The 24,683-nt window shown below is 44.3% G+C and overlaps 1 protein-coding gene across 1 annotated transcript in view; it reads left to right on the top strand.

Annotated features, from left to right (window-relative positions):
* LOC143275784 (LIM/homeobox protein Lhx3-like) overlaps positions 1-22,637 on the top strand; it is a 45,296-nt gene extending 22,659 nt beyond the window's left edge. The window contains exons 4-6 of the mRNA XM_076580062.1: positions 7,767-7,999; positions 18,039-18,374; positions 19,261-22,637. Of these exons, the coding sequence (XP_076436177.1) occupies positions 7,767-7,999; positions 18,039-18,374; positions 19,261-19,640 (949 nt within the window). The 3' untranslated portion in view covers positions 19,641-22,637. The remainder of the gene's footprint in view (positions 1-7,766; positions 8,000-18,038; positions 18,375-19,260) is intronic.
* Positions 22,638-24,683: the final 2,046 nt, after the last annotated feature.

Below are 24,683 nucleotides of genomic sequence, written 5' to 3'. Positions count from 1 at the left end.
CAGCATATGACGTGCTAAAAGCAAATCATGTGATAAATGCCTGTTTGATTTGATTTGATTTGGCGGATGGTGAACGCTGCACTAAGGCACACCTGCTGTTCTCGAAGGGAAATAAGATAATGCAGTGTCATGATGTGGAACGAACGAGAAATGAAACACACCACCTCTGTCTGTCCTGTCCAAGTCAATGCTGCCACGTTTTTGTTCGAATCGTCTCCCCTTTCATGCACGCCATGATTTGTTGCCATAGTGACACCGCTGGGTGTTGAAGGTGTCAACGGTGATAAATGACTCAGTTGTTAGTTCGTCTGTGGCCAGCACATCAGATGATAGCAGCCAAACCCTACTGACATACATATTGATTCGTTTCTTTAAAGCCGCGGAGATGTTTTTGACTGATGAGAATTACATATCTGCATGTGTGACATGTCGTTCCTACTGTGTAGCATCTCAATCGTATCAGACACTGGAGGTTTGATTTACATTGAGCCGATTTATAAATCTTTAAAAGATCAACGCTCGGAAATTGAAGAACTTTGATAGAATTAGACTAATCTGCCAATATGTTCGTTGTGTGATAATATTTGGTGGAGACAGGTCTTGATTTGTTAAGAGAAGGAAATGTCTAGACAGTCATTTTCAGAGAGGGAGTGCCTAGTCTGGGCACGTCACCAAAATTATAGTATGATTAATTCTTACGCTTTCTGTAGAAAGTAGTGGTGAGTTCTCTCTCTCTCTCTCTCTCTCTCTCTCTCTCTCTCTCTCGCCACGCACTGATTTCCATTATACATTGGTTCGTCGTTTCTTAATCGCAATATGAAAATTAGTTGTTGTTTTTTTTTGGTTTTGTTTGGGTTTTTTGTTTGTTTTTTTTATATTAACGGTTAACAGTTTCATTGACCTAATAGAAAACTTATCACTTTGTTTACTGTTATATATGGGGAAAATGTAAATAGTGTCCTCACACATAAAAAAACAACACCAAAAACAGAAGAATAATGTAGAACTATCGTTAAAGTACAATAGAATCAAACGAATAAAGTTAAGTAGGTAATAAATTGCAAACGTCTTTGACAAAACAAGATCGTCAGACTCTCAAAACCATCTCCTTTGATGTATAGACGAAGTTTTAGAGAAGTCATGGGTGGTAAATATGGTTCAGAAGACGTCGGTTTAACCCCACCCCCCCCCCCACCCCCCCCCCCCCGACCCCCCGCCCCTCCCCTAACTCCCTTCTCCCCCAAATTCAGACACATTTCTCATAAAGAAACCACCGCAGCAAAAAGCCCAGCTACTCGCAGGTTTGTGAGCCCAATAGAGAGGGAGAAATCCCTGATTAGCATAACTAGTATAATGCTGGTGCCAGGTCAGGAAGTCGGTCAGTCGACCCGACCCGACCCGACCCAGGCCGACCCCACACCCCCCCATAGGTCGAACAGGCCGCGACGTGCGTGTCAAAGTGAATGCCTCGGATCTCGCCCCCCCTCACCCCCCATCCCCCTCCCACTTCCCTGCAAAACCCACTCCCCGCACTCAGTTTCTCCCTTTAATATGACAGAACACCCGACAGGAGTTGGTGGACATGTTTGTGACCGGATGTTCGTACCGTGGCGTCACTACCGCCCCGCTAACTCCGTCGCCAGCTTCCCCCGCCACGCACAAAGCTTCCGTTGTCAACATGTCCGTGACACGGTGTATATGTACGTGCAGTACATGCGCGCGCGTATGAGTTGCTGATGCGACGTTGTAGTACTGAGTAGTAGTAGTAGTAGTAGTAGCTGTAGTATCATGCAGATATGCGCGACGCGCGCGGGTGGTCGGTCAGCGTGTGTGGGGTTCTTGACAGTTTACACACATGCATGTGACAGAGTGTTTGTGACGTGCGTGAGAAGTCGGTGTTGTTTGCGGGGTCCCGAAGAGGCCGGGGGGGTCACTTTGAGGGTGGTCGTCGGAGCGTAGAAATGTTCTTCGGTGGACATCAAAAGTAAGTGTGGAGTCGTGTGTAGGTTTTTGTTTTTTTTTGTTTGTTTTTTCCCCGGTGTCTTCTCGCATGACTGTGGCTTTTGTGGGTGGTTGTCAGGGGGGTGGACGTGTACAGTGTCTTTGTTCTGCACCCCCACACCCTCCTTGTCTGATGTCTCGTTCGCCACTGTACACATGGGTGGGGAAGATTTCAGGTTAGTTTGAATGTTTGTGATTCTTAAGAGAGAGAGAGAGAGAGAGAGAGAGAGAACTAAAAAAATGATTATATTCAATGATTAAGATTTTAGAGAGACACACAGAGAGAGCTGGGGTAGAGATAGAAAGAGAGAGAGAGAGAGATCAAAACGATTATATTCAATGATTAAGATTTTAGAGAGACACACAGAGAGAGCTGGGGTAGAGATAGAAAGAGAGAGAGAGAGAGATCAAAACGATTATATTCAAGGGTTAAGATTTGAGAGAGAGAGAGAGGGAGAGAAACTCAAAACTCAAAACTATCTTATTCAAGGATTAAGATTTGTGAGAGACAGACAGACAGACGGGGAGAGTCCAAGACGGACGGGGACAGAGAGAACTCAAAGTTTTTATTCAAGAATTAAGATTTCAGAGAGAGAGATCTGGATTCTTTTGAGAGAGGGAGAGATGTATGATTTGTGATTCTTGAGAGACGGATATAATCAGTTAAAATAATGTTGGTAACGAGCATGTTCTTGCGTCGTTCACAATGATAATCGTTTTGTTTACCATATTTACGCTTTTTTAGTGCATTATTTACAATACGTAATAATGCTTTTGTATTAAATAGATTAAAATGTGATAATGGAAATAACTTGAACATGTTCTTACGTCGTTCACAACAAAATAAACGCTTTTTGTTTTAAACGTATTGACGCTGTTTTCAGCGTGTTAATTTCAATGTGTTATTGTATACATATGTTAGTATTTTACTGACGCTTTATTTCCTATGACATCCCTTCAGCTGACGAGGGGGGCGGGGGGGGATGAGGGAGGGAGGGGGGGGGAGTTAGGTTCAGATCTTCAGAGTTTTGAAAAGTACAGCATCGTTTCCGAGAGTTACGATTATCAGATTGACTGTACAAGAAAACCTGACAATCTGACATTCAAGGGATATGTAATGTATCTCTTTTTATTTCCTACTGGATAAGTAGTTGGATCACATAATGGACCGCTTAACAAAGACGTAATCACGAAATGAGACAGAAAAAGAGGGTGTGGTAGAAACAATTGATAGAAAAAGAAGAAAAGGGAAAAGTGCAGGTTTTCTGTTTAGTTCTTGAGGAGAGAAAAAAAATCGAAACTGTTCTTCCATTATTCTTCAGTAATTTGTTCTTCTCCGATACTTTTTCTGTAATTTGATGTCGTGTGAACGTCACACACACACACACACACACACACACACACACACACACACACACACACACACACACAGTGCTGTTTAGGCTTGATTTTATATTGGTGTAGCAGAGCCTGGTTTAATGTTTACTGTACCAAATCTCTTTCATGTCCTTTTTTTTTAACGAAAGTATTTCTCTCTCACACTAGTCTCTTCCCCCCCCTCCCCCCCATTTTTACAGTATGTTTCATTTTACCCCGTTACATTATCTTTTTTTTCTTTTTTTTTTTTTTTTTTAATAGAATAGGATGATAAAAAGAGTGCTGATGATATCTGCAGTAGTTGGCCATAGAAGTTTAAACCTTGTTGATTTATATCGCGGCTGCAAACTTGTATGTATCAATTGACGTCTACACACAAATACACAGACACCGGGCCATTAGATAGACTTACTCGGTATTGTGTTGTATAGTACTGTATTGCAATGCATTGTGTCGGTTTTTTTTGGGTTTTTTGATAATCAAAACAGATTTTTTTTTATGTGAATTTCTGGCTGTTCTCCCCGAGTAGAGCACAGGGCAACGCCACCCCCTTTTTTCACCACTTGAAACACATGAATAAAAATAGCAAACAACAGCAACAAAATTTCAGTTACTCCAGGAGACGTTTTTGCATTTGTACAACTCGATAAACGCCACACCACGTGTGCTGGGCAGATGCCTGACCAGCAGCACTACACAGGGTGCCTAGGACTGGAGTGCATGCATATCGTGTACCAGTCAGAGTCAGTGGGTTTTCAGATTAAAAAAATTGTCTGTGGACAACACTTGTCTTGCCGTGGGTTCTTTTTCAGTGCTCCAAGCGCGTGCTGCACACGGGACCTCGGGTTTATCGTCCCATCAGAATGACTACACGTTCAGTTTGATTCTCCAGTCAGCTGGGGGCAAAATGGCGAGACCGGGATTCGAACCCAGATACTGACGGACACTGTATTGGCAGATAAGCAGTCAGAATCATTCTACCACCTTCCTCTTCAACAGCAACAACAAAACTTGCATCTTCTTCCTTCCTCTCTGCCCCCCACCCATAGACTGTGCGGGGCTGGCTGCTGTGGGCGCGGAGAGGTTATCCCTAAAAGAACAGCAACAGAACTTACATATTTCTCTCTGCCTTCCAACCCATAGAGTATGAGGGCTGCCCTTGATGCAGAGATGAAATAAATAAATGATAATAAAAAAAATAATAATAATGGTATTTATATAGCGCTGAATCGTGTGCAGAGACTTCTTCTTCTTCTTCTGCGTTCGTGGGCTGCAACTCCCACGTTCACTCGTATATACGCGAGTGGGCTTTTACGTGTATGACCGTTTTTAACCTGCCATGTAGGCAGCCATACTCCGCTTTCGGGGGTGTGCATGCTGGGTATGTTCCTGTTTCCATAACCCACCGAACGCTGACATGGATTACAGGATGTTTAACGTGCGTACTTGATCTTCTGCTTGCGTATATACACGAATGGGGTTCAGGCACTGGCAGGTCTGCACATATGTTGACCTGGGAGATCATAAAAATCTCCACCCTTTACCCACCAGGCGCCGTCACCATGATTCGAATCCGGGCCCTTCAGATTGAAAGTCCAACGCTTTAACCATTCGGCTATTGCGCCCGTCGTGTGCAGAGACAAATCAAAGCGCTTTCGCACCAGATCCAACAAGAACAACAATAAAACAGCAACAACAACAACAACATCTTTCTCTCGCTCACTCACCCACAGAGTATGAGGGCTAGCCGCTCTTGATGCAGACCCCTCAACAGCAGCAACAACAGAACAACAACGGCAACAACGACAATACAGCAGTAACAAAACTGACATCTTTCTCTGTGTACACACACACACACACACACACATTACCCTGCACCTTCTCTACCCCCCTCCTCCACACACTCATTTCTAGGCTACGCGTGTGTTGGGGCTCATGTACGTTTATGTGTATTTGACTGTGCTTTCATATCTGTGAAACTGCATGTTTGGCGCATATCTGTTATGCATGTGTGGGTGTACGTGTGAATGTGTGTCTTCATGTTTTACATTTATTTGCTTATTTATCATCATTGTTGTCTTATTTATTTATTATTATTATTACTACTACCTTTTTCATATTATAATTATTATTTATTTATTTATCTATTTATGTATTTATTTACTTATTTATGTACGCTTATCTATTATTTATCAACCTTTTTTTTCTCAAGGCCTGACTAAGCGCGTTGGGCTACGCCGCTGGTCAGGCATCTGCTTGGCAGATGTGGTGTAGCGTATATGGATTTGTCCGAACGCAGTGACGCCTCCTTGAGCTACTGAAACTGAAACTGAAACTGTACACACACCAACAGACTGTTCGTTCGGGGGCTAGCTGCTCAGGCTGCAGAGAGCTTATCCCTGGAACAAGAACAACAACAATAGAAACAACATTTCTAACATTTGGTTTAAATAAAGTTTAATTGTTCAACAGTACACATGATTACAATCAATGACAAAAGAGCACCAACAAGCTTAAAGCTTATACTGTGCTCACAACGCTGCACTTCAGTTTTATCATGACGGCTAATGAACCATATTATCAGTTGTATCAAATAACATTCATAAACAGTAAGTAACATTTCTATCTCTTCCCACACGCCCACAAACTGTTCGGGACTGGCTGCTCCGTGTGCCGTGCGGAGAGGAGATCCCTCAATCAACAACAGCATCAACAACAAAACTGACATCTTTCTAACTGCCCGCCCACCCACACACTATCAAGATTAGTTTCTCTTGTTCGGAGAGGAGATCCTTCAAACAACAACATAACTCACTCAGTACGGCCAGTCCTCTCTTCTCCTCTACACAGACCCCTCGGATGTCCAGTGGGTGTCTCAATGACCCAACCTTTAGCTTCCGTCGTCAGAATTGTGGTATTCTTTGTCAACATTCACCTCTTCAGTATAAGAGCCTTCAGCTTGCAATATTTTGATGATGGTAATTGGGGTGAAACGCTGTTAACGTCGTCTCTTTCGCCGTTCGTATGGAGAGAGTTAAACAACAATACCAGCAACAACAAAAGTAACATCTTTCTCTCAGCTTACTCACAGGCAGCCGTGCGGGGCAAGCTGATGGGGTTATCCCTCAAAAAAAGCGAACAGCCACCACAAAACTTATAAATACATTCTTTCCCTCTGCCCAAAAAAGCGAACAGCCACCACAAAACTTATAAATACATTCTTTCCCTCTGCCCAAAAAAGCGAACAGCTACCACAAAACTTATAAATACATCCTTTCTCTCTGCCCAACAACAACAACAACAAAACTTACGTCTTCTGTCTCTCTGCCCAAACACAACTACAACACAACAACAACAAAAATAACATACTTCTCTTTCTCTGTCCATCAACAACAAAACCTGCATCTTCTTTCTCTCCGCCCAACCACAACAACAACGACGACAACAACAAAAATAACACCTTTCTCTCTGCCCAGTCGTCGTGACCATCATCACCACCACCACCATCACCACAACAAAATTACATCCTATTTCTCTCTACCCAACAACAACAGCAACAACGACACGAAAACTAACATCTTGTTTCTATATAAAACAAGAAAGGCAAGGCCTTCAACACTCACTTGTGATACACTTTAAAAAAAAATCCAAGCTTCTTATGTATTGAGTATAATTTCAAAATGTAATGTTTAAGATGAGAAAGATCATTTTAAAGCAAATTAAGTCCTCTAGCATTAATTACAGAGTAATTTCCCTTTTTTACTATCTGCACCAAAACGTTTGCAAAATAATTAAAACTTCCATGCTTAGCAAAAGAAGTTCGTGTTTGAACAAAAAATGATAATAATGACTGCTCTTGTTGTTGGGTCAGAATATCAGATCAAAGTGCCAAGTTTAGAGAATACACAAAATATAAATATAACAATAAATGCAGTTTGCATATAATTAGGCTTCATATTTGATTTTTTTGTGTGCCCATCCCAGAGGTGCAATATTGTTTTAAACAAGATGACTGGAAAGAATTGAATTTTTCCTATTTTTATGCCAAATTTGGTGTCAACTGACAAAGTATTTGCAGAGAAAATGTCAATGTTAAAGTTTACCATGGACACACAGACACACACAGAGACAACCGAACACCGGGTTAAAACATAGACTCACTTTGTTTACACAAGTGAGTCAAAAAACAACAACAACAAAAACAAACAAATAAAATGATAGTAATGATAATAATAATAATGATAATAAACCATCGTCTGTCTGCCCAACCAAGACAAGAACAACAACAACAAAGCCAACATCTTGTTTCTAAAAATATATAATAATAATAATATAATTAACCATCATATTTCTCTCTGCTCCCCACACCCACCCACACCCCACGACAGGTTGTTCGGGGCGGGCTGCGCGGGGTGCAATGAGGTTCTACCCCCCACCGAGGTGGTGCGAACTGCCTACGACAACGTGTACCACCTCAAGTGCTTCTCGTGCGTGCTGTGCGGCGAGCCCTTCGACACTGGGGACGAGTTCTACATGCGGACGGACGCCAAGCTGCTCTGCAGGCGGGACTACCATGCTGTTCGGGACCTGCAGGCCGTGGCTCAAGCGTCTGGACCTGCTGGTGAGTATGTGTGGGTGTGTGGGTGGGTGTTTGTGGAGGTGTGTGAGTGGGAGGTGAGTGTGTGTGTGTATGGGAGGGGGTAGGAGGGTGGGGAGTGTGTGTGTGAGGAGTGTGGGTGGGAGGGTGGGTGGATGAGTGCGTGTGAGGGTGGAGTGTTTGGGTGTGTGTGGAGAGAGAGTGAGTGGGTGGGTGAGTGAGGGTGGAGAGTGTGTGTGAGAGAAGTGTGTGTGTGGACGTTGGGGGTGGGGAGGGGTGTTTGTGTGGGTGTGGAGGTGTGTGTGTGTGTGTGAGGGTGGAGAGAGTTGGTTTGGGAGAATTGTGTGTGTGGATATTGGGGGTGGAAAGTGTCTGTGCGGGTGTGCATGGAGGTGTGTGTGTGTGTATACGTTCAGTTGGGAATGGGGGTGTCTATGTGTTTCTGTTCACTGCCCACAACAACCGCAACAACCATAATAGTAATAGTATGTGTGTGTGTGTGATAGTCAGTCGTGTCCGACTATGACCATCAGAACAGCAGAGGAGGCAACTGCTGTTCCGACTATTTGGGCTAGAATTTGATTATAATGGAGAGTGTCTTGCCCAAGTACATCCCCACTCTCTCGGCCAAGAGGGTTTTAGAACAGTCGGCGTTGGGATGGTTCCCAAAAGCCAACTAGCCCACAAGGCTGCAGCACTAAGAGCCAGTGCAATTTTGCCTCCTAGTTTGAGAGTCATAGTCCTCCACAAAAGACTAAGCTGTAAAAGGTTTCCCATTGACTGGAGAAACCATTGATAATACAGCTCTCACTTTGCTGTTGGCCCAAATGTAAACTTATGTCAATCTGTGAGTAATAGTAATGATGATAATAATAATACATTATTATTATCATTATTGCACATGTAGTTGTGCAACCCCCACATGCACACACTCCCCTCCATACACCCGCAAACACACTGACTCATGCGCGCGAGCTGGCAAACACATACACATAACCGCCGCGCGCGATCGCACACACACACACACACGCACGCACGCACGCACACACGCACGCACGCACGCACACACACACACACACACACACACACACACACACACACACACACACACACGTGTGCGCGCACGTCTTCAGAAGTTTTCGAACTGTTGCCTACGAGACGCACTGTGTTTTTGAATCAGTCTTCCTGACCTGGCAGTCTGTAAAATGCACTCGACCTGTCGCGCAGTGAAGCGAGGAGACCTGTATACCCTGCAGGACAAGGAGTTGTTGATACTATGTTCTTCTGGCCACCCTCGTTCTCACTGTATTTCTATTTCTGTGTTTGCAGCTAACTGGCTGACAGTGTTCGACTCTGTGGGAGTGGGAGGGGGGAGGGGTGGGGGTCTCGGTCTCGGTCTCTATATCCACCCTGATGGTTTGTATGGCAGACGCCGACCCAGGGCCATGAGATGGAAATCAGTGAAATCCAGTGGCCCAGTAGACTCTGTTGTAGGCATCACCTGTTGTAACATGTCGGTACCCTGTTATGTGGTGGGTGTCTGAGACGTTCACAGTTTCAGTGTCAGTTTCAGTAGTTCAAGGAGGCGTCACTGCGTTCGGACAAATCCATATACGCTACACCACATCTGCCAAGCAGATGCCTGACCAGCAGCGTAACCCAACGCGCTTAGTCAGGCCTTGAGAAAAAGAAAAAAGAAAAAAAGGGTGAATAAATAATAGATAAGCTTACATAAATAAATAAATAATAATTATGATATAAAAAAGGTAGTAGTAATGATAATAATAATACAATAATAATAATAAATAAATAAATAAATAAGACAACAATGATGATAAATAAGCAAACAAATGTAAAACATGAAGACACACATTCACACATACACCCACACATGCATAACAGATATGCACCAAACATGCAGCTTGTTCACAGCTTGCCGTCATCAGTCTGGCCAAGACGGCAGGGGTAGTGACTTGTCTGTTGACTCGTATGTTCAGGCTGTCAACACGACAGCGGTTATACTGTAGGGATGGAGGGATTGAGGGATTTGAACCACGTGTGTCATGTTTGCCTCGTTTTTGCGACCTGTCCTGCCTGTCAGATAATATGCTCACCTTGCGATTTTTTGTGTGGTCTTTATCTGGGTGGGGGGTGGGGGGGATGATGGGGGGATGGGGGTGTAGTGGTGGGGAGAGGTCGTCTTTGAGGGTGGAGGAGGAGGAGGGGTGAAGCGTCGGAAGAAGAGGGGGGGGGGGGTTGTCTAGGATGAGGAAGGGGATGGAGATGGTTGTCTGGTCATGTGGAAGGGGGATGACGTGGGGGTGGTCTCTGTTCCTCTGTCTGTCTCTTTCTCTCTCTCCCTCTCTCTCTCACGCGCACACCACACACACACACACACACACACACACACACACACACACACACAAATCTTGTCTCTCCCTCAGGAATTGAAAAAAAACCCCACAAAAACCCCACCATCAACATCAAAACTAAGGTTTACAGCAGCTAGCTTAACAATTTTCCACACAACTCTAGCTCCACTGCTGGTTTCGAAGCACTTAAGTCGTATAGTAGTTGTCAGCGTAGGTCGCGCTAGGCCCAGGCCTGACGTTAATGATGACGACGGCCCATTAAACCTGTCAAAAGTCATCTGACAGCCGTGTACACCGCGGGTGTTAGAATGTTAATGGGGTATCCATCCCACCCCTTCCCTCCCCGTGGCGGGCGTGGTGGGTGGGGTCCAGTTGTGCCGAGTCGGCGGGGAGAGAAACGTAAGAGATTGTCGACATATGCTGCCACCACCTTCCCTGGCTGCTTCTGTTGTCTCTCTTTTGCTATTCTCTCTCCCTCCTCCCTCTCTCTCTCCCTCCCCCCCTCCTATTCTCCATTCTTCCCTTCCCCCTTCTGAATACAAGCAGTCCCCCCTCCTTTCCCCCACCCCGATCTCTCTCTCTCTCTCTTCCTGTTTCTCGTCACCTTGTTTGTTTGTCTCCTCACTCCCGCCCCCACCTCCCTTTATATTGGTATCGCAATCTGTCTGTCTGGGTGTCTGTGTCTCGAATCTAAAAGTCAGACTTTTTCTCGTCTTCGTTTTGTCTGTCTGTCTGTCTCTCCATCAACCCCCTACACCCCCCGCCCCCCCCCCCCCTCTCTCTCTCTCTCTCCCTCTCTCTCTCTCCTCTCTCCCTCGCCTTTTCTCCCCCATCACACACACACACACACACACACACACACACACACACACACACACACAACAAACAGAGGGTATGATATATGCTGAACTTACTATCTTGTCTATAAATTTTGTCTTTCTGTCTCCACTTCCGATGTTGTTCACTTCGCCATCCAGATCTCCTGTCCTGCTCAACATCCTTCTTTCTCACTCTGTCGACTGATGTGATTCCCACCCGCTGTCACCATCTCTCTCTCTCTCTCTCTCACACACCGGCGCACGCACGCACACACACACACACACACACACACACACACACACACACACACACACGGTATCATCTTCTTTGTCAGTCTCTTTTGTTGATGTTGTTGACTTTGCCAGTCTCCCTCCAGTCGGCTCTGTCTCTATCTGTTCGTCAGTCTTTCAGTACCTGATTTTTTTCGACGTCTCTGTCTCTGTCTTTCTCTGGCTCTGTCTCTCTTTGTCTGTGCCTGTTTCTCTGTCTCTGTCTGTCTGTCTGTCTGTCTCTCTCTCTCTCTCTCTCTCTCTCTCTCTCTCTCTCTCTCTCCCCCCCCCCCTCTCCTCCCTTGTACCACATCTCCAATTTCCACCACCACCCTTCTCTAAATCCAACCACCCGTGAAGAACCTCTCCCTCCCCGGCTTCCCCACCCCACCACCCACCAATACACCCCTCCTCGTTACCTATGCAAAGTAACCAATGCCCATGGCTTCAATGGCTCATATTAAATGATAAACCATGACCGCATCTTTTGCATCTCTTTTACCCGCCCTCCCTACGCCCCCCCACCCCTCCGTTCCCTTTGCCCTCCTCTCCCACAACCCTCCTCCTTCCCCCCCCCTTCCCCCCCCACCCGATTCTTCTCTCGCACACACACACACACACACACACACCTCCCAACCATCAGTGTATATAGTCCGAAAGTCCTGATTTGCCGAGCAAACAGGCAAGGGAAGGTAAAGGCGACTGGAGGGGTCTGTAAAAGGGAGCAACAGGGGGGAACCTGCAGTCTAGACGGGCCGATTGCAGTTGGGGAGGGGTTTAAGTCCAGTCCAGTCCAGTCCAGTCCAGTCTTTCCCCTTCCCTTCCCTTCCCTTCTCCCCATCCCTTCCTGTGCCCAGTACAGTCCGTGGTGGTCGCGAGACTGAAAAGTATGGCGTGTTGTGATTGGCTGGCTGGTGGTTTGTGGTGGCTTTCGGCACTGCGTGTGTGTGTCTCGAGGTGGGTGGCAGGGGGCGGCTTGGAAACATGGTGAAATATTTGTTACAAAAGTTGATGTTTTTTTGGGGTTTTTTGTTTTTTGTTTTTTTGTCGTTGTTGTTGTTTTTGTTTTTTTTGTTGTTTTTTTTTTTGGGGGGGGGGGTGTTTGTGTGTGTGTGTGTGAAAACTCTTAAAACTTCGATTTAAAATTTTGGGCTACGGGTATGATGTAAATTTTATTCAAAATAATTTAGTAACGGGCATTGAGTGTTCTTCACTGCCGCCCCCCCCCCCCCCCCCTCTGAACCCCCCCACGGCCACTGAAATACACATACAAACAGGCACACACACACACACACACACACACAAATACACACACGTCACATCACATCATCCGGCAGAAGATGGTGAGAAAAACAACGAACAAAAACGCAGCAACTTCTGTTGTTGATTTTTTTTAAACAAAAAGTAAATAAATATGAATAAAAAAAGGTTTCGATTTTTCATGTGCTTACTTTTCGATACCACACTCAGGTTAATGCGTACCACAGTACGGTAAACCACATCACCAATAAAAAAAAAAAAAATTTAATTATGTCAATGCATGATGCACGCGATAGCTTCAGTTTATGCCTTACAATATGTGTACTAATGCCAAGCCGGCGCATAAGTAGAAATGACGCTAAATAGATGACTCCTCTCCCTCTCTTTCTTGTCTCTGTCTCCGCCGAGAGGCTGTCTCTCCCTCCGTCCTGCTCATCCCGTTCTTTCTCTTCTGACTCTCCCGGTCCCCGGGTCTGTCTGTCTGTCTCAGTGTCTCTCTGTCTTTGTCTCTGACTCCGTCTGTCTGTTTTCCTGTTTCAGTGTCTACCTGTGTGTGTGTGTGTGTGTGTGTGTCGCTCTCGCTTTCGCTCTCTCTCGCTCTCCGGCGCTTTCACTTCCCTCCATCTCTTTCTGTCTGTGTATCTCTGTGTGTGGTTATCCCTGTCAATCAGCAACACGTCATCTGAAACGCACGCAGGGGCAAAACTGACATCTCTGTACACAGGACTCTCCGTCGCCGGCTCTGCAACAGATATGGAATATTCAAGTTGCCCGGCTGTCAGCCAGGCACTAATATTCCATATCTGATGCGGAGCCGGCGGAGGACCAAGACAAGCACTGGCCGAATCATGTCATCACTGACCCCCTAGACACACACACACACACACACACACACACACAGATACCAACCACACCAACCACACACACACACACACACACACACACACACACACACACACTGACTTTCCCTTCCGCCTTCCCATCCTCTCTTCACTGGCACAAAGAGAGAGAGGAAGGGAGAGATGAGGGAAAGGAAACCGACCATGGCCGGGAGTGGCGAGAGGGAACGAGAGGGGCACTTTAGGGGGGCGGGGAGGAGGGGGTGCAATAAGTATACGCAAATAGAAACTAGAAAAGGAAAACTTGTACACGGGCCGGGTTGAAGTATTTCTCGTGTAGCGTCGGATGTTTGTGAACACACTTAAAGGCACAGCTATTTGTTCCTGTTAATCTCTGTTGTAATTGACAAAAGGTTTCTCGGACCAAAGGCTCATATGCACACTGACGCTAGCAGTGTTGTTGGGAAGTCCAAAGTAATCGCAACGGCAGCAAAGCCATCCACTATGAGAGATAGAAAAGTTGCTGATGAGCTGAGAGTAAAGGGACTCAACTGATTTTGTGAAACTTTATCTGTTTTTGGACTGTGTCTGAAGGCTGATCTCCCTGAGGACTGACTGACTGACTGAAGACTGGTTGACTCAAGATTGATCTGTCTGAGGAGCGACTCCTGTCCACGAACTTATAAACAGAACTGACTCTGTCTGAAGATTGACCTGTCTAGACTGTCAAAAAAAAAAATCTCTCTGATGACTCTATCTGAGGACTGTCTGGGGATTGATTTGTCTGAAGATTGATCAGTCTGGAGACTGACCTGTCTAAGGACTGACAATCTAAGGACTATCTGAGCATTGATCTGTTTGAAGACTGACTATCTGAAGTTTGACCTGTCTTAGGGCTGACTCTGTCTAAGGATTGATTTGGCTGAAGATTGATCTCTTTGAGGACTGCTTCTGTCTAAAGATTGGCATGAATGAGGATTGACTCTGAAGATGAATTTCTCTGAGGACTGACTGTCTGAGGACTGACTGTGTCTGAAGATTGACCTGTCTGATGACTGACCGTCTGAAGATTGACCTGTCTGATGACTGACCATCTGAAGATTGACCTGTCTGAGGACTGACTCTGTATGTAGATTGACCTGTCTGATGACTGTCTGATGATTGACCTGAGGACAGATTGTCTGAAGATTGACCTGTTTGAAGACTTCCACCCTGTCTGAAGATTGACCTGTCTGAGGACTGACTGTATGTAGATTAACCTGTCTGAGCACAGTCTGATAATTGACCTGTCTAAGGACTGACTGTCTGAAGATCGATCTGTCTGAGAACTGACTGTCTGATGATTGACCTGTCTGAGGACTGACTCTGTCAGAAGATTGACCTGTTCGAACTGCCACCCTCTCTGAACATTGACCTGTCTGAGGACTGACTGTCTGACGACTGACTCTGCCTGAAGATTTACCTGTCTGAGGACTGACCTGTTCGAGGACTCACACGCTGTCTGAAGACCCCCATGACCCCGAACGGTCATGAGTCTGACCAACAGGGGACGGGTAGGGTTGGGCACCTCACCTGCAGACATGAAGGAATGCAAAGAGGTGTTTTGCTACAGGATTAACCTCCTTTCTCTCACCGCTGTGCTGTGCTGTGCTGTGCTTCCCGACTGACTCACACTCAGACAGACATAGTATTTTGTGCGGCTCCCAGCCCGACGTTCTAATGACTTTACCCTTGTCGTGGACGGGTGGGGCCAGGGGGTCTTTGCTTGGATGAGGGGATTGAAGGGGACTGTGATGGGGGTGGAGGAGGTTGGAGGGGGGCTGCCTCGGGTGTCTCGTCGCCTGTTGTGCAGGTCACGTATTCGGGTGTAGTGAAGAAGGCGAGTCGCTTGCTTTGAATTATTAAGAGCGCGCGCGTTTGTGTGTGATGTGGTTTGTGTGAACAGGTAGTATATAGCGGTGGTTGTGTGCGACCGTACGTCATCGCATACGCGTGGGATTGGTGGAGAAAGAAGGATTAGTTCAGGACGGCTGGCTGTGTGTGTGTGTGTGTGTGTGTGTGTGTGTGACATAGATCAAGTCCAAAAAGATTAGCAGGATTATCTGAACTTCCTGCTGGCGAATAATTCAACTGTCTCGTCGTCTGGTTGTGAAGTGCAGCGGTCGTGTGTGTGTGTGTGTGTGTGTGTGTGTGTGTGTGTGTGTGTGCCCCGTGTGTGTGTGTGTGTGTGTGTGTGTGTGTGTGTGTGTGTGTGTGACATAGACCGAGTACAAAAAGATTAGCAGGATTATTTTAACTTCCTGCTGGCGAGTAATTCAGCTGTCTCGTCTAGTTGTCAAGTGCAGCGGGTCAGCGTGTGTGTGTGTGCGCGCGCGCGCGTTTGTGTGCGTATGTGTGTGTGTGTGTGTGTTTAGGTCAGATAACGAGAGAGATGGGTGGAGTAACTTTTTTGTAAGATCATTTGGTTGGAGTGCGTGTGGGAGAGACTGACAGGTATCACAGCGGAAGTGTGTGTGTGTGTGTGTGTGTGTGTGTGTGTGTGAGTGAGTGGGTGAGAGAAAGAGAGATGGGGGGCGGGAGGGGGGCGGCTGCGACTGATCAGCAAAGTTCTGCATTACATCAAAGTTCACACGGCAATGTTGATATCGTCAGGGTGGGGTGGGTTTAAACATGACAAAATGCAGCTCAGAAAGGATTAAAGGGTCCCACAGGCAACCAGTTTCGGTGTCTGGTCTGGTGGAGAGAGAGGGAGAAGGAGGGAGAGAGGGGATAGAATGCAGGTCAAAAAGGATTAAAACGTCCCACAGGCAACCAATTTCGGTGTCTGCTTTTGTTGAGAGAGAGAGAGAGAGAGATGGTGGGGTGGCATGGGGACAAAATTCAGGTAAAAAAAGGATTAGAAATCCCACTGGCAAGCCATTTCAGTGTCTCTCGGAGGGAGAGAGGGGGAGGGGGGTGGTTGGGGGAGGGGGGGGGGGCAGAGACTGAGCCAGTCAGTGACAAAGTGTGGATTTAAAAGGATTAAGAAGTTCTCATTGTCAAGCAATTTCAACGTCTGTCTTGAAAATAGAGGAGGTGGTGGGATACGGGGCTGGAGAAGGGAAGAGAGAGGGGTGAGAGGGAGAGTTACAAGGGTTATAAAATATAGTAACTAATACATCGCCCAGAGAGAGAGAGAGAGGGAGAGTCAGCAAATGGTTATTATGGTAACTTCTACAAAATACATGGTACCCTGGTTGACCGGGTAGTCTTCATTTATCCATGCAGTGTACCCGTTTAGCTACAGTTCCACCACCCGTCTTGTGGTATACAGGGGATTCAGGGGGATCAGCTCAATGTTGTGTCAGCCAGTGTCTGTGTCTGTCTCGTTCGTCTCTTGAACTGGGTGTGACTTGTCAGCTACGTGTGTCGTGCATGCTTGTGCAGTGTGTGTGTGTGTGATGTGCACGCGCGCGTTAGTGTGTGTGTTCTATTGATATTATGAATGTTTTATCAGCAGACAATTATGTGATGCTCTCTTCTCTCTCTCTCTCTCTCTCTCTCTCTCTCTCTCTCACACACACACACACACAATCATTTGAACGACTGCGTTGGTATTTTCTCCGCGTATGCACAGTTCCTGGAGTTTGTCGTTACTAATCCATTTGTTTGTTTGATTTTACCCCACTCCCTCCCAAGATTTGCGGCTCAAGCAAGGTGCTTGTCCTCTTCAGTTCTTATCTAGCTACACTGTATACGTATACTGTCTGGTAAAGTAGACGGATGTCTCAACATGACATGAAGACATGCGAACACGTACATCCAAGTTTTTGCGCCGCTTCGCGTTCAGCTTGGTACGTCTGAAAGGGATAAACGTTTGTTTAAAATTTAAAAAAAAAAAAAAAAAAAAAAAAAGTTAAGTGGGGGCACCGTGGCAGAGTCGGTTAGACGTTGGATTTCTGATCCAGTGTTCACCAGTGATCAGGGTTCGAGGCCCCCTGTTTCAGTCTGGTGTTCTGTCGTCAGGACGGGCACTTTATGATATGTAAATCTTGGGGGGTAGCTACGTCAAGAGACACGATGATTTTGATGAAAGGAGAGGGGGAGAATTATGGTGGTGTTTTTGTTGTTGTTGGGGAAGGGGTGCGGGGTGGGGGGTGGGGGGGGCGGATAACACCAGAACGCAACTCGCACGCACGCACACAAACACACAGACTGTCAGTTTGAACTCAGTTTAGATCTAAAATGTGATTATATTTCCACCAGAGCACAACTCATATAGGAAATCGATTATCTGCTTACAACGTTGAATGACACATATTTGATAAAAAATAAATAAATAAATAAAATAAAAGTCGAATAACATAATTCTTTATGATGATGGGGGGAAAAAAACAACGGCTTAAATTTTAGTCCTCGGCAACACTTTTTTTTTTTATCAGTGTCAGTGTAAAACCCTTACTGTTGCTAATGGTGATGAAGATAATGATTATCACTGTGTGTGTGTGTGTGTGTGTGTGTGCAGCAAGTCCAAACGGAAGCAGACTAAACCAATGCCACGGCCAGCAGCAGAACCAGCCGGTAATGGGGCACTTCAGCAACCTCACTTTCACCCCGCAGGAAACGGAAGTCCTGCTCAGCATCTACCGCGCATGCCCCAACCCGTCGCATGACATGCTGCAGCGAATCAGCAGCCAGCACGGGCTGGACGTGACGAGGGTGAGGATGTGGTTCCACCTGCAGCGCAAAGAGAGAGGGAGGGGGAGAGAGGAGGGGCCGAGTTACAGGGGGACGTTGGAGAAGGGGATGGAGAGGGTGGTGGCCCCCCCTGGCGGCTACCCTCTACCCATTGTCAATGAAGGTAGGTTTGTTCCTTCTTCCCTCTTTTCTTTCTTTCTTTCTTTCTTTTTTTTCATTTTTTCTTTCTTTTTTTTCATAATTCTTTCTTTTCATTTGTTCCTTGTCTTTTTCTTTCTCTTATCATTTTTGGATTTTTTCCCCAGTTTCTTTGTATCTCAGTCCCCCTCCACCTACTGCACAACTTTTCTTTCTCGTATCCAAATATCCATCCCAAGCCATATACATGGTGTTGTTTTTTTGTTGTTGTTGTTTTAAGAAGACATTTGAAAATATTGCCACAAAGTTACGTCACTTGGGTGTTGAAATGTTGCATAGTCACTCATGTGGGAAGGTACTTACCTGATATTTTGTTATGCTCAACTGAGCTTTAAAAAAATCCTGGAAAAGGTTTTCAAAAATGTTTTAGGTTTAAAACCAAACTCCTCACCGAAAACACTGTTTTGAGGTCACGTGTGATGAACCTATTATAAAGATATGTAGACTTAACTTGTTTATCTTTCAAAAGCGGAACACAAGTACGTCTTCTTGTATGTTTCGAAACTACCAATGCAGCATGGAAGAAAGTTCTACCATTGACAGTTTTAAAGTCCAGTTCAATGTATCTGGATTTCGAATCGTTCTTTGTTTGCTTCTTTGTTTTTGTCTGTGATGACGTATAGGCCCAGAGCTACATATGTGCAGCATGTGTGGTCTGTCCAAACCCTGTAGCTAAAAGAAATTATTTTTAAGCTATTAATTATAATATGGATCACCTGCATACAGAACAAAACTCAGACTGACTTTGACACTCACTTAATTCAGTCTATCCACATTTCCAACTTATTTTATTTTGTGTTATTTTATTTTTCATTTAATTTTATTTCATCTTATTTTTTCCCCACTGACAGTTTCCCCCAACTCATCCGGCCGACTGCCGTCCGCCGCTTCGCGGAGTGACGTCATGGGTGGTGACGTACCTTTCCCTGTGACGTCGGCGGCGTCCTCGTCATGTTCCAGAACTCACCCAGCCCCCTGGCCTCTGTCGGAAGACGTGTGGCGCTCAGACTTTGTGCCGCCCAACGTGGACTTGAAGCCGGGGGATATTCAGAACGGCGAGGTGTGCAGTACCCGACGGGGGTTACCTTCTCTGGGTCCCGACTGCCGCGTCGGCGCCACCAGGGGGCAGTGCCTCTTCATGTCTTCTCCCATGGTCGGCAAGGGAGGCAATTCTCAGCAGGACCAGATGGCTGCCTCGCATGGGCAACCGCTTTCTTGGATCAGCAGTTGACTTTTTTCTTTTCTTTTTTTCTTTTTTTTTTCCATCATCACAGCCATCGTTTTTTGTTGTTGTTTTTTTTGTTTTTTTAAATACTGTATGGTTAATAGTGTTGCCTTTCAACGAGTCAGGTGGTGACAACAATTATAGCCTGGTGTTGAATCTCTTTGACAGCTGGGCTGGGTAGCATCTAAAGTGATCTTAGCAGCAGCGAAGTTTGCTTAGCCATTAATTTAAGAAGTCTATGCTAATTCCATTGACTTAGGATTTTTTTTACACCTCCAAAAAAGTTAGTGCTTCTGATATCAGCTTGCTCACCATATACGGACCCAACGTGCATGCTAACCCAACCATGCATGGGGTTTGAGGTTCTGTGGTTTGAAATGATCTTTATCGATGGAATGCTAACGGTTATGAATCCAAAATTGTTGATAAAATCCAGAAGCATCCTCCTTTCATCTTGACTTTAACTTCCCCTCCTCCTCTTCCGATTTCTCCTCCTCATTTTTGTCGAGCCACACCCAAAACCATCGCTTTTCTGTCATTATTTAATCCATATCCTACCAAACGTCTTCCATATCAATCATGAATTATCCCTATCCAAGTATTCAAATTGTCAGTCATGGCCCCAAATCAATTCTGATTGTAAACCGACAAGCCCAAATCTTCTGTCTGCTCCTTTTCTGTTGGGACTCGAATGAGTTAAGCGTCTCTCAAACGTCTTCCATATCAATCTTGAATTATCCCTGTGTAATTCCAAGTATTCAAATTGTCAGTCATGGCCCAAAGACAGTTCTTATTGTAAACCGGCAAGCCCAGATCTGTCTGCTCCTGTTCTGTTGGGACTCGAGTGAGTTAAGTCTCGGTCCATTCGACTGTTTGCTTCATTCCCATTGGTTTGTGACGAGGAACCAAATGAGTCTGTTTTGGAAAACAGTTTGCTGGACATGTCTTTTTCCTCTCTCTCTCTCTCTCTCTCTCTCTCTCTCTGTGTGTGTGTGTGTGTGTGTGTGTGTGTGACTTTTTTCATGATCACAACAGATTTCTCTGTGTGAAAGTCTAGTGGCTTTCCCGTGGAGAGCATGAGGCCACAGTTTAACGCCACTTTTGTTTTGTTTTCTTTTTTTTTGTATTGTCTGCAAATATCTGTCTGTGCAAACATGGTCTCAAATACTTAAATATGTGTATATATATTTTTATAAACATATATCTTTATAAAGAACATACATTTTTTTTAAAGTTCTTTGAAATGTGTTCACTAGACATCATGTGTTGTACTTGTGTGTTTCTGATCTATGTTTACATGAATTAAATGCTGAACAGGACAGATGATGATCTCTTTGCAGGGTATGTGTGTTTGTTTAAATCTCTGTCAAGTTCAGTCCTTGCTCGTGCTCAGAGATGATAATAATAACGATATGTATTTACATTACCACTCAGGAATCAGATCTATTGAAAGGTTACCTCACCAATGGGGAAAAATCCTTCTGATATTTCATGTATTTGTATTGTTCGTCTCTGTGCCCGTCCCTCTCTGTGTCTCTCTTTCTCCCGCTCTGTGTGTCTCTTTGTCTCTGTCTCTCTCTCTCTCTGTATTTGTCAAATGAAGCATAATAAAAATGGGAACTTACTTTGGATTCAGTTTGAAATAACCCACATATTCAGCGAAACCATGAGTAAACGTGATCAAGAACATAATTATGTTGAAGAAATGAAGTGACATGTTGTTGAAAAGTTTGGAAAGAAATCTCTTGCATTTATTCGATATAAAAGCTGCAACAAAAACTGTCGAAAGGTATGTATTTGGGATTGGCACACAAGGGTATAGGTGCGGACACGGATAAGTTGGTCTTTTGAACTGACGTTATTTTGAATGTCTTTTTAACACTATTTGGGTTTTTATCTCATTGACTGGTTTTAAGAAGTGATGTGCAGTCAGTCATGAAATGGCTCCATGGCAGTCAGCGGATCAACGAACATGATTTGATTGTTTTGAATTCAAGACATCAAGATCAACAGGCTGTGAAGTAGCTGTGAAATTAAAGACATTCCCTGCCAGTGTACAGTCAGTTGAAGGTCTTCGTGAAAATCTCTTCTTCTTTTTGTTTTTGAGACTTCAGTGCTGAGTTGGACTACTATGAATTGTATGAGAACGTCTGAATTCCTGGGAAAGGAATATAAATATGAATGAAATGTGAAAAGGTATTTGAGAATGAAACGAACAGTAATGTTTAGAAAGAAAACCTTGGAATTACAAGCTTCTCTCTCTCTCTCTCTCATGGTCCGTGTCACCCACGGACTCAGAATGGCTCGTCTGTGGTGTCACCTGTTTGACTCTGTTCCCTTTCCCTCGACCCTCCCACTCTGAATACCCCCACTCTTCTTTCTTCTTCTACGTGTATGACGGTTTTTACCCCGCCAAGTAGGCAGCCATACTCCGTTTTCAGGGGTGTGCATGCTGGGTATGTTCTTGTTTCCATAACCCACCGAACGCTGACATGGATTACAGGATCTTTAACGTGCGTATTTGATCGTCTGCTTGCATATACACACGAAGGGGGTTCAGGCACTAGCAGGTCTGCACATATGTTGACCTGGGAGATCGGAAAAATCTCCACCCTTTACCCACCAGGCGCCGTCACCGTGATTCGAACCCGGGACCCTCAGATTGACAGTCCAACGCTTTAACCACTCGGCTATTGCGCCCGTCTCCCCACTCTTTGTCTGTCTCTCCCTCCCCCTTTGTCTCAGCTCAGCAAAATCGGCAAAATCAGTAAATCGGTTGGATTTCGACTTTTTAGAGAACTCCAAAGGTGTGTGCCCGTCTGTTTGAGGTTGAGTGATTATGAAATACGGCCTGTTTTCTTTGAGCGAGATGATGTTGGGACGTGTCGCGTTTTAACGCCAGGTGACAGAGTGAGTCGCCACGTGTTTTTGTTAATGATGACTTTGTGACGTGTTTTTCGGCTGGATGACTAGTGACATATTTTGTTGATAGACATCACAAGGGGAAACTCTGGAGACAAAGACAGAAGTGTGGGGAGTGCCAGTGGGTGGGTGGGGGTATGCTAATATCGTATGTCTCCGTGTCCGCGGCATCATTGAAAATTATGCATGGTTTTAATCTAATTTTTTTGATGGATATCGGAGAAGACACACACCCTCCCAAAGGGAGTATTTTGAATTTGGATGGTGGCATTGGTTGTTGAAAAGAAGAGTATGATGCATTTATGCCTTCATTTTTAAGTTTTGTTGCTGTTTTTCATCGATGTATTTTTTATGATACATCAGATATCACAGAAGAAATGCGTGCTTCTGTAGGAAGTATTATGAATGTGGTTGGTCATACTGATTGTTGAAAACTATGGATACATTTGTTGAAAACTATGGAAAAATATGGATACATTTGTTGAAAAATATGGATACATTTGTGCCTCTCTTTTTTTTTTCTTTTTTTTCTTTCTTTCTTTCTTCTTTTTTTTTTTTTTTTTTTTTCTTTCTTTCTTTTTTTTTTTTTTTTTTTTTTTTTTTAATGTATGCTTTCATACTGTTGAAAAGAAACCATATGGTTGTGGCTTTTTTTATGAATGTTTTACACAAAGCATGTTTTTAACAAGTCAAAGTTTTGTTTGATTTAGAAAATAATACAAAAAAAGAAATAAGAAATAAATGGTTTTACATAAATTTGTACGTTTCAAGGGTGATTAAAAAATTTTTTTTTTTTTAAAGCCAAAGGTTTTGTTTGGCAAAAATCAAACAAATAAACCATTTTGTTTAAATCTGTTAGTTTCTGAAGCAGGTGTTCTTGTTTGTAATGTATTTTTCATTTGTGTGGGGGGGAAAAAAGCATAGCCTGATATATTCCCCCTTTGTTTCTGTGTGTGTGTGTGTGTGTGCGTGTTGTTTTATGGAGTACGTTTATACGAGTGATTTTGTTTTGCAATGAGTATTTCAGTGAGTGAATATTTTGTGTGTGTGTTTGTTTTTTTGTATGGACTATAATTTTTGTGGTTGCATGCATGTTTTATATGGAGAACATTTGGAATGAGTAAATGGTTTGCGTGAAGAAAACAGTTCAGTGAGTGAATGTTATGTGCTAAGCATTCACTTATTGTGATTCTGTTTATATAAAATTATGAGTGAGTGTGTGGTGTGAGGAATTGTCTCAATGAATGAATGTTTTTTAGTGACTGTACACCTTTCTGGGTGTTTTGATACGGGTTCCACTTTGGCCATTTTATGTGTAATGTATGAAAATACACACAAACATGTTTTCCTTATTCACCTGTCATTACCAATGTCAGTTTTGTGATATGTGCATGTTTGTGTGCATGGACATTTTGTGTAAGCATATCAAATGAGAGAGTAATGGTTTCACTTGAAACATGAAATTTTATGCAAAGAAAGTGGTTGATTAAGATATGCTTTCCTGTTTTCCCCTTTTCTTGTGCACAACAAGATTGGACAAATGGGGGGAAAAGAGATGATTAAAAAGAGACAGAGAAAAAGAGATCAGGTTAATTTGTACTGCTTTGTTATTTCTGAATACATTGTGGCCACAAAAAAGTTGATTGATTTTATTCTTTGGTACCAAATGGTCTTGAGAGTGTTCATCTCTGCTTTCTTTCTCTCCCATTTTCTCCTTCTTTGCCTGTCTTTGTGTTTGTGGTATGTTTCATTTCTGTCCCTATATGTTTGTGAGTTTAAACAACAGCAGTATATGAAAGTTAGCTATTGTGCTGACATCACCATTGGAAAATTGATTCATGCATTAATTCTGTCTCTTCCTCTCTCTCAAATAATAAATAGACTTGCTCATCACAAGCACACTTGCATACTGTGTGTGTATGTGTGTGTGTGAAACTGGGAGGTGGGGGGGGTTGACAATATTTGCACATATGTATGCATCAAAATACATTGACTAAAACCTCGCAAACATGCATTAAGAGAAACACCCAGACAGACCCCTCATAAGCAGAAGGACACACACACACACACGAATGCACACACTCATATGTGCACATTGGGTACAACAACTAAAAGATGTATAAATTA

The sequence above is a fragment of the Babylonia areolata genome, chromosome 31, assembly GCF_041734735.1.
Source record: "Babylonia areolata isolate BAREFJ2019XMU chromosome 31, ASM4173473v1, whole genome shotgun sequence".
NCBI classification, from domain to species: Eukaryota; Metazoa; Mollusca; class Gastropoda; order Neogastropoda; family Buccinidae; genus Babylonia; species Babylonia areolata.
Note: the sequence above shows the minus strand (reverse complement) of the source record. Positions and strands in the feature narration are given on the sequence as shown.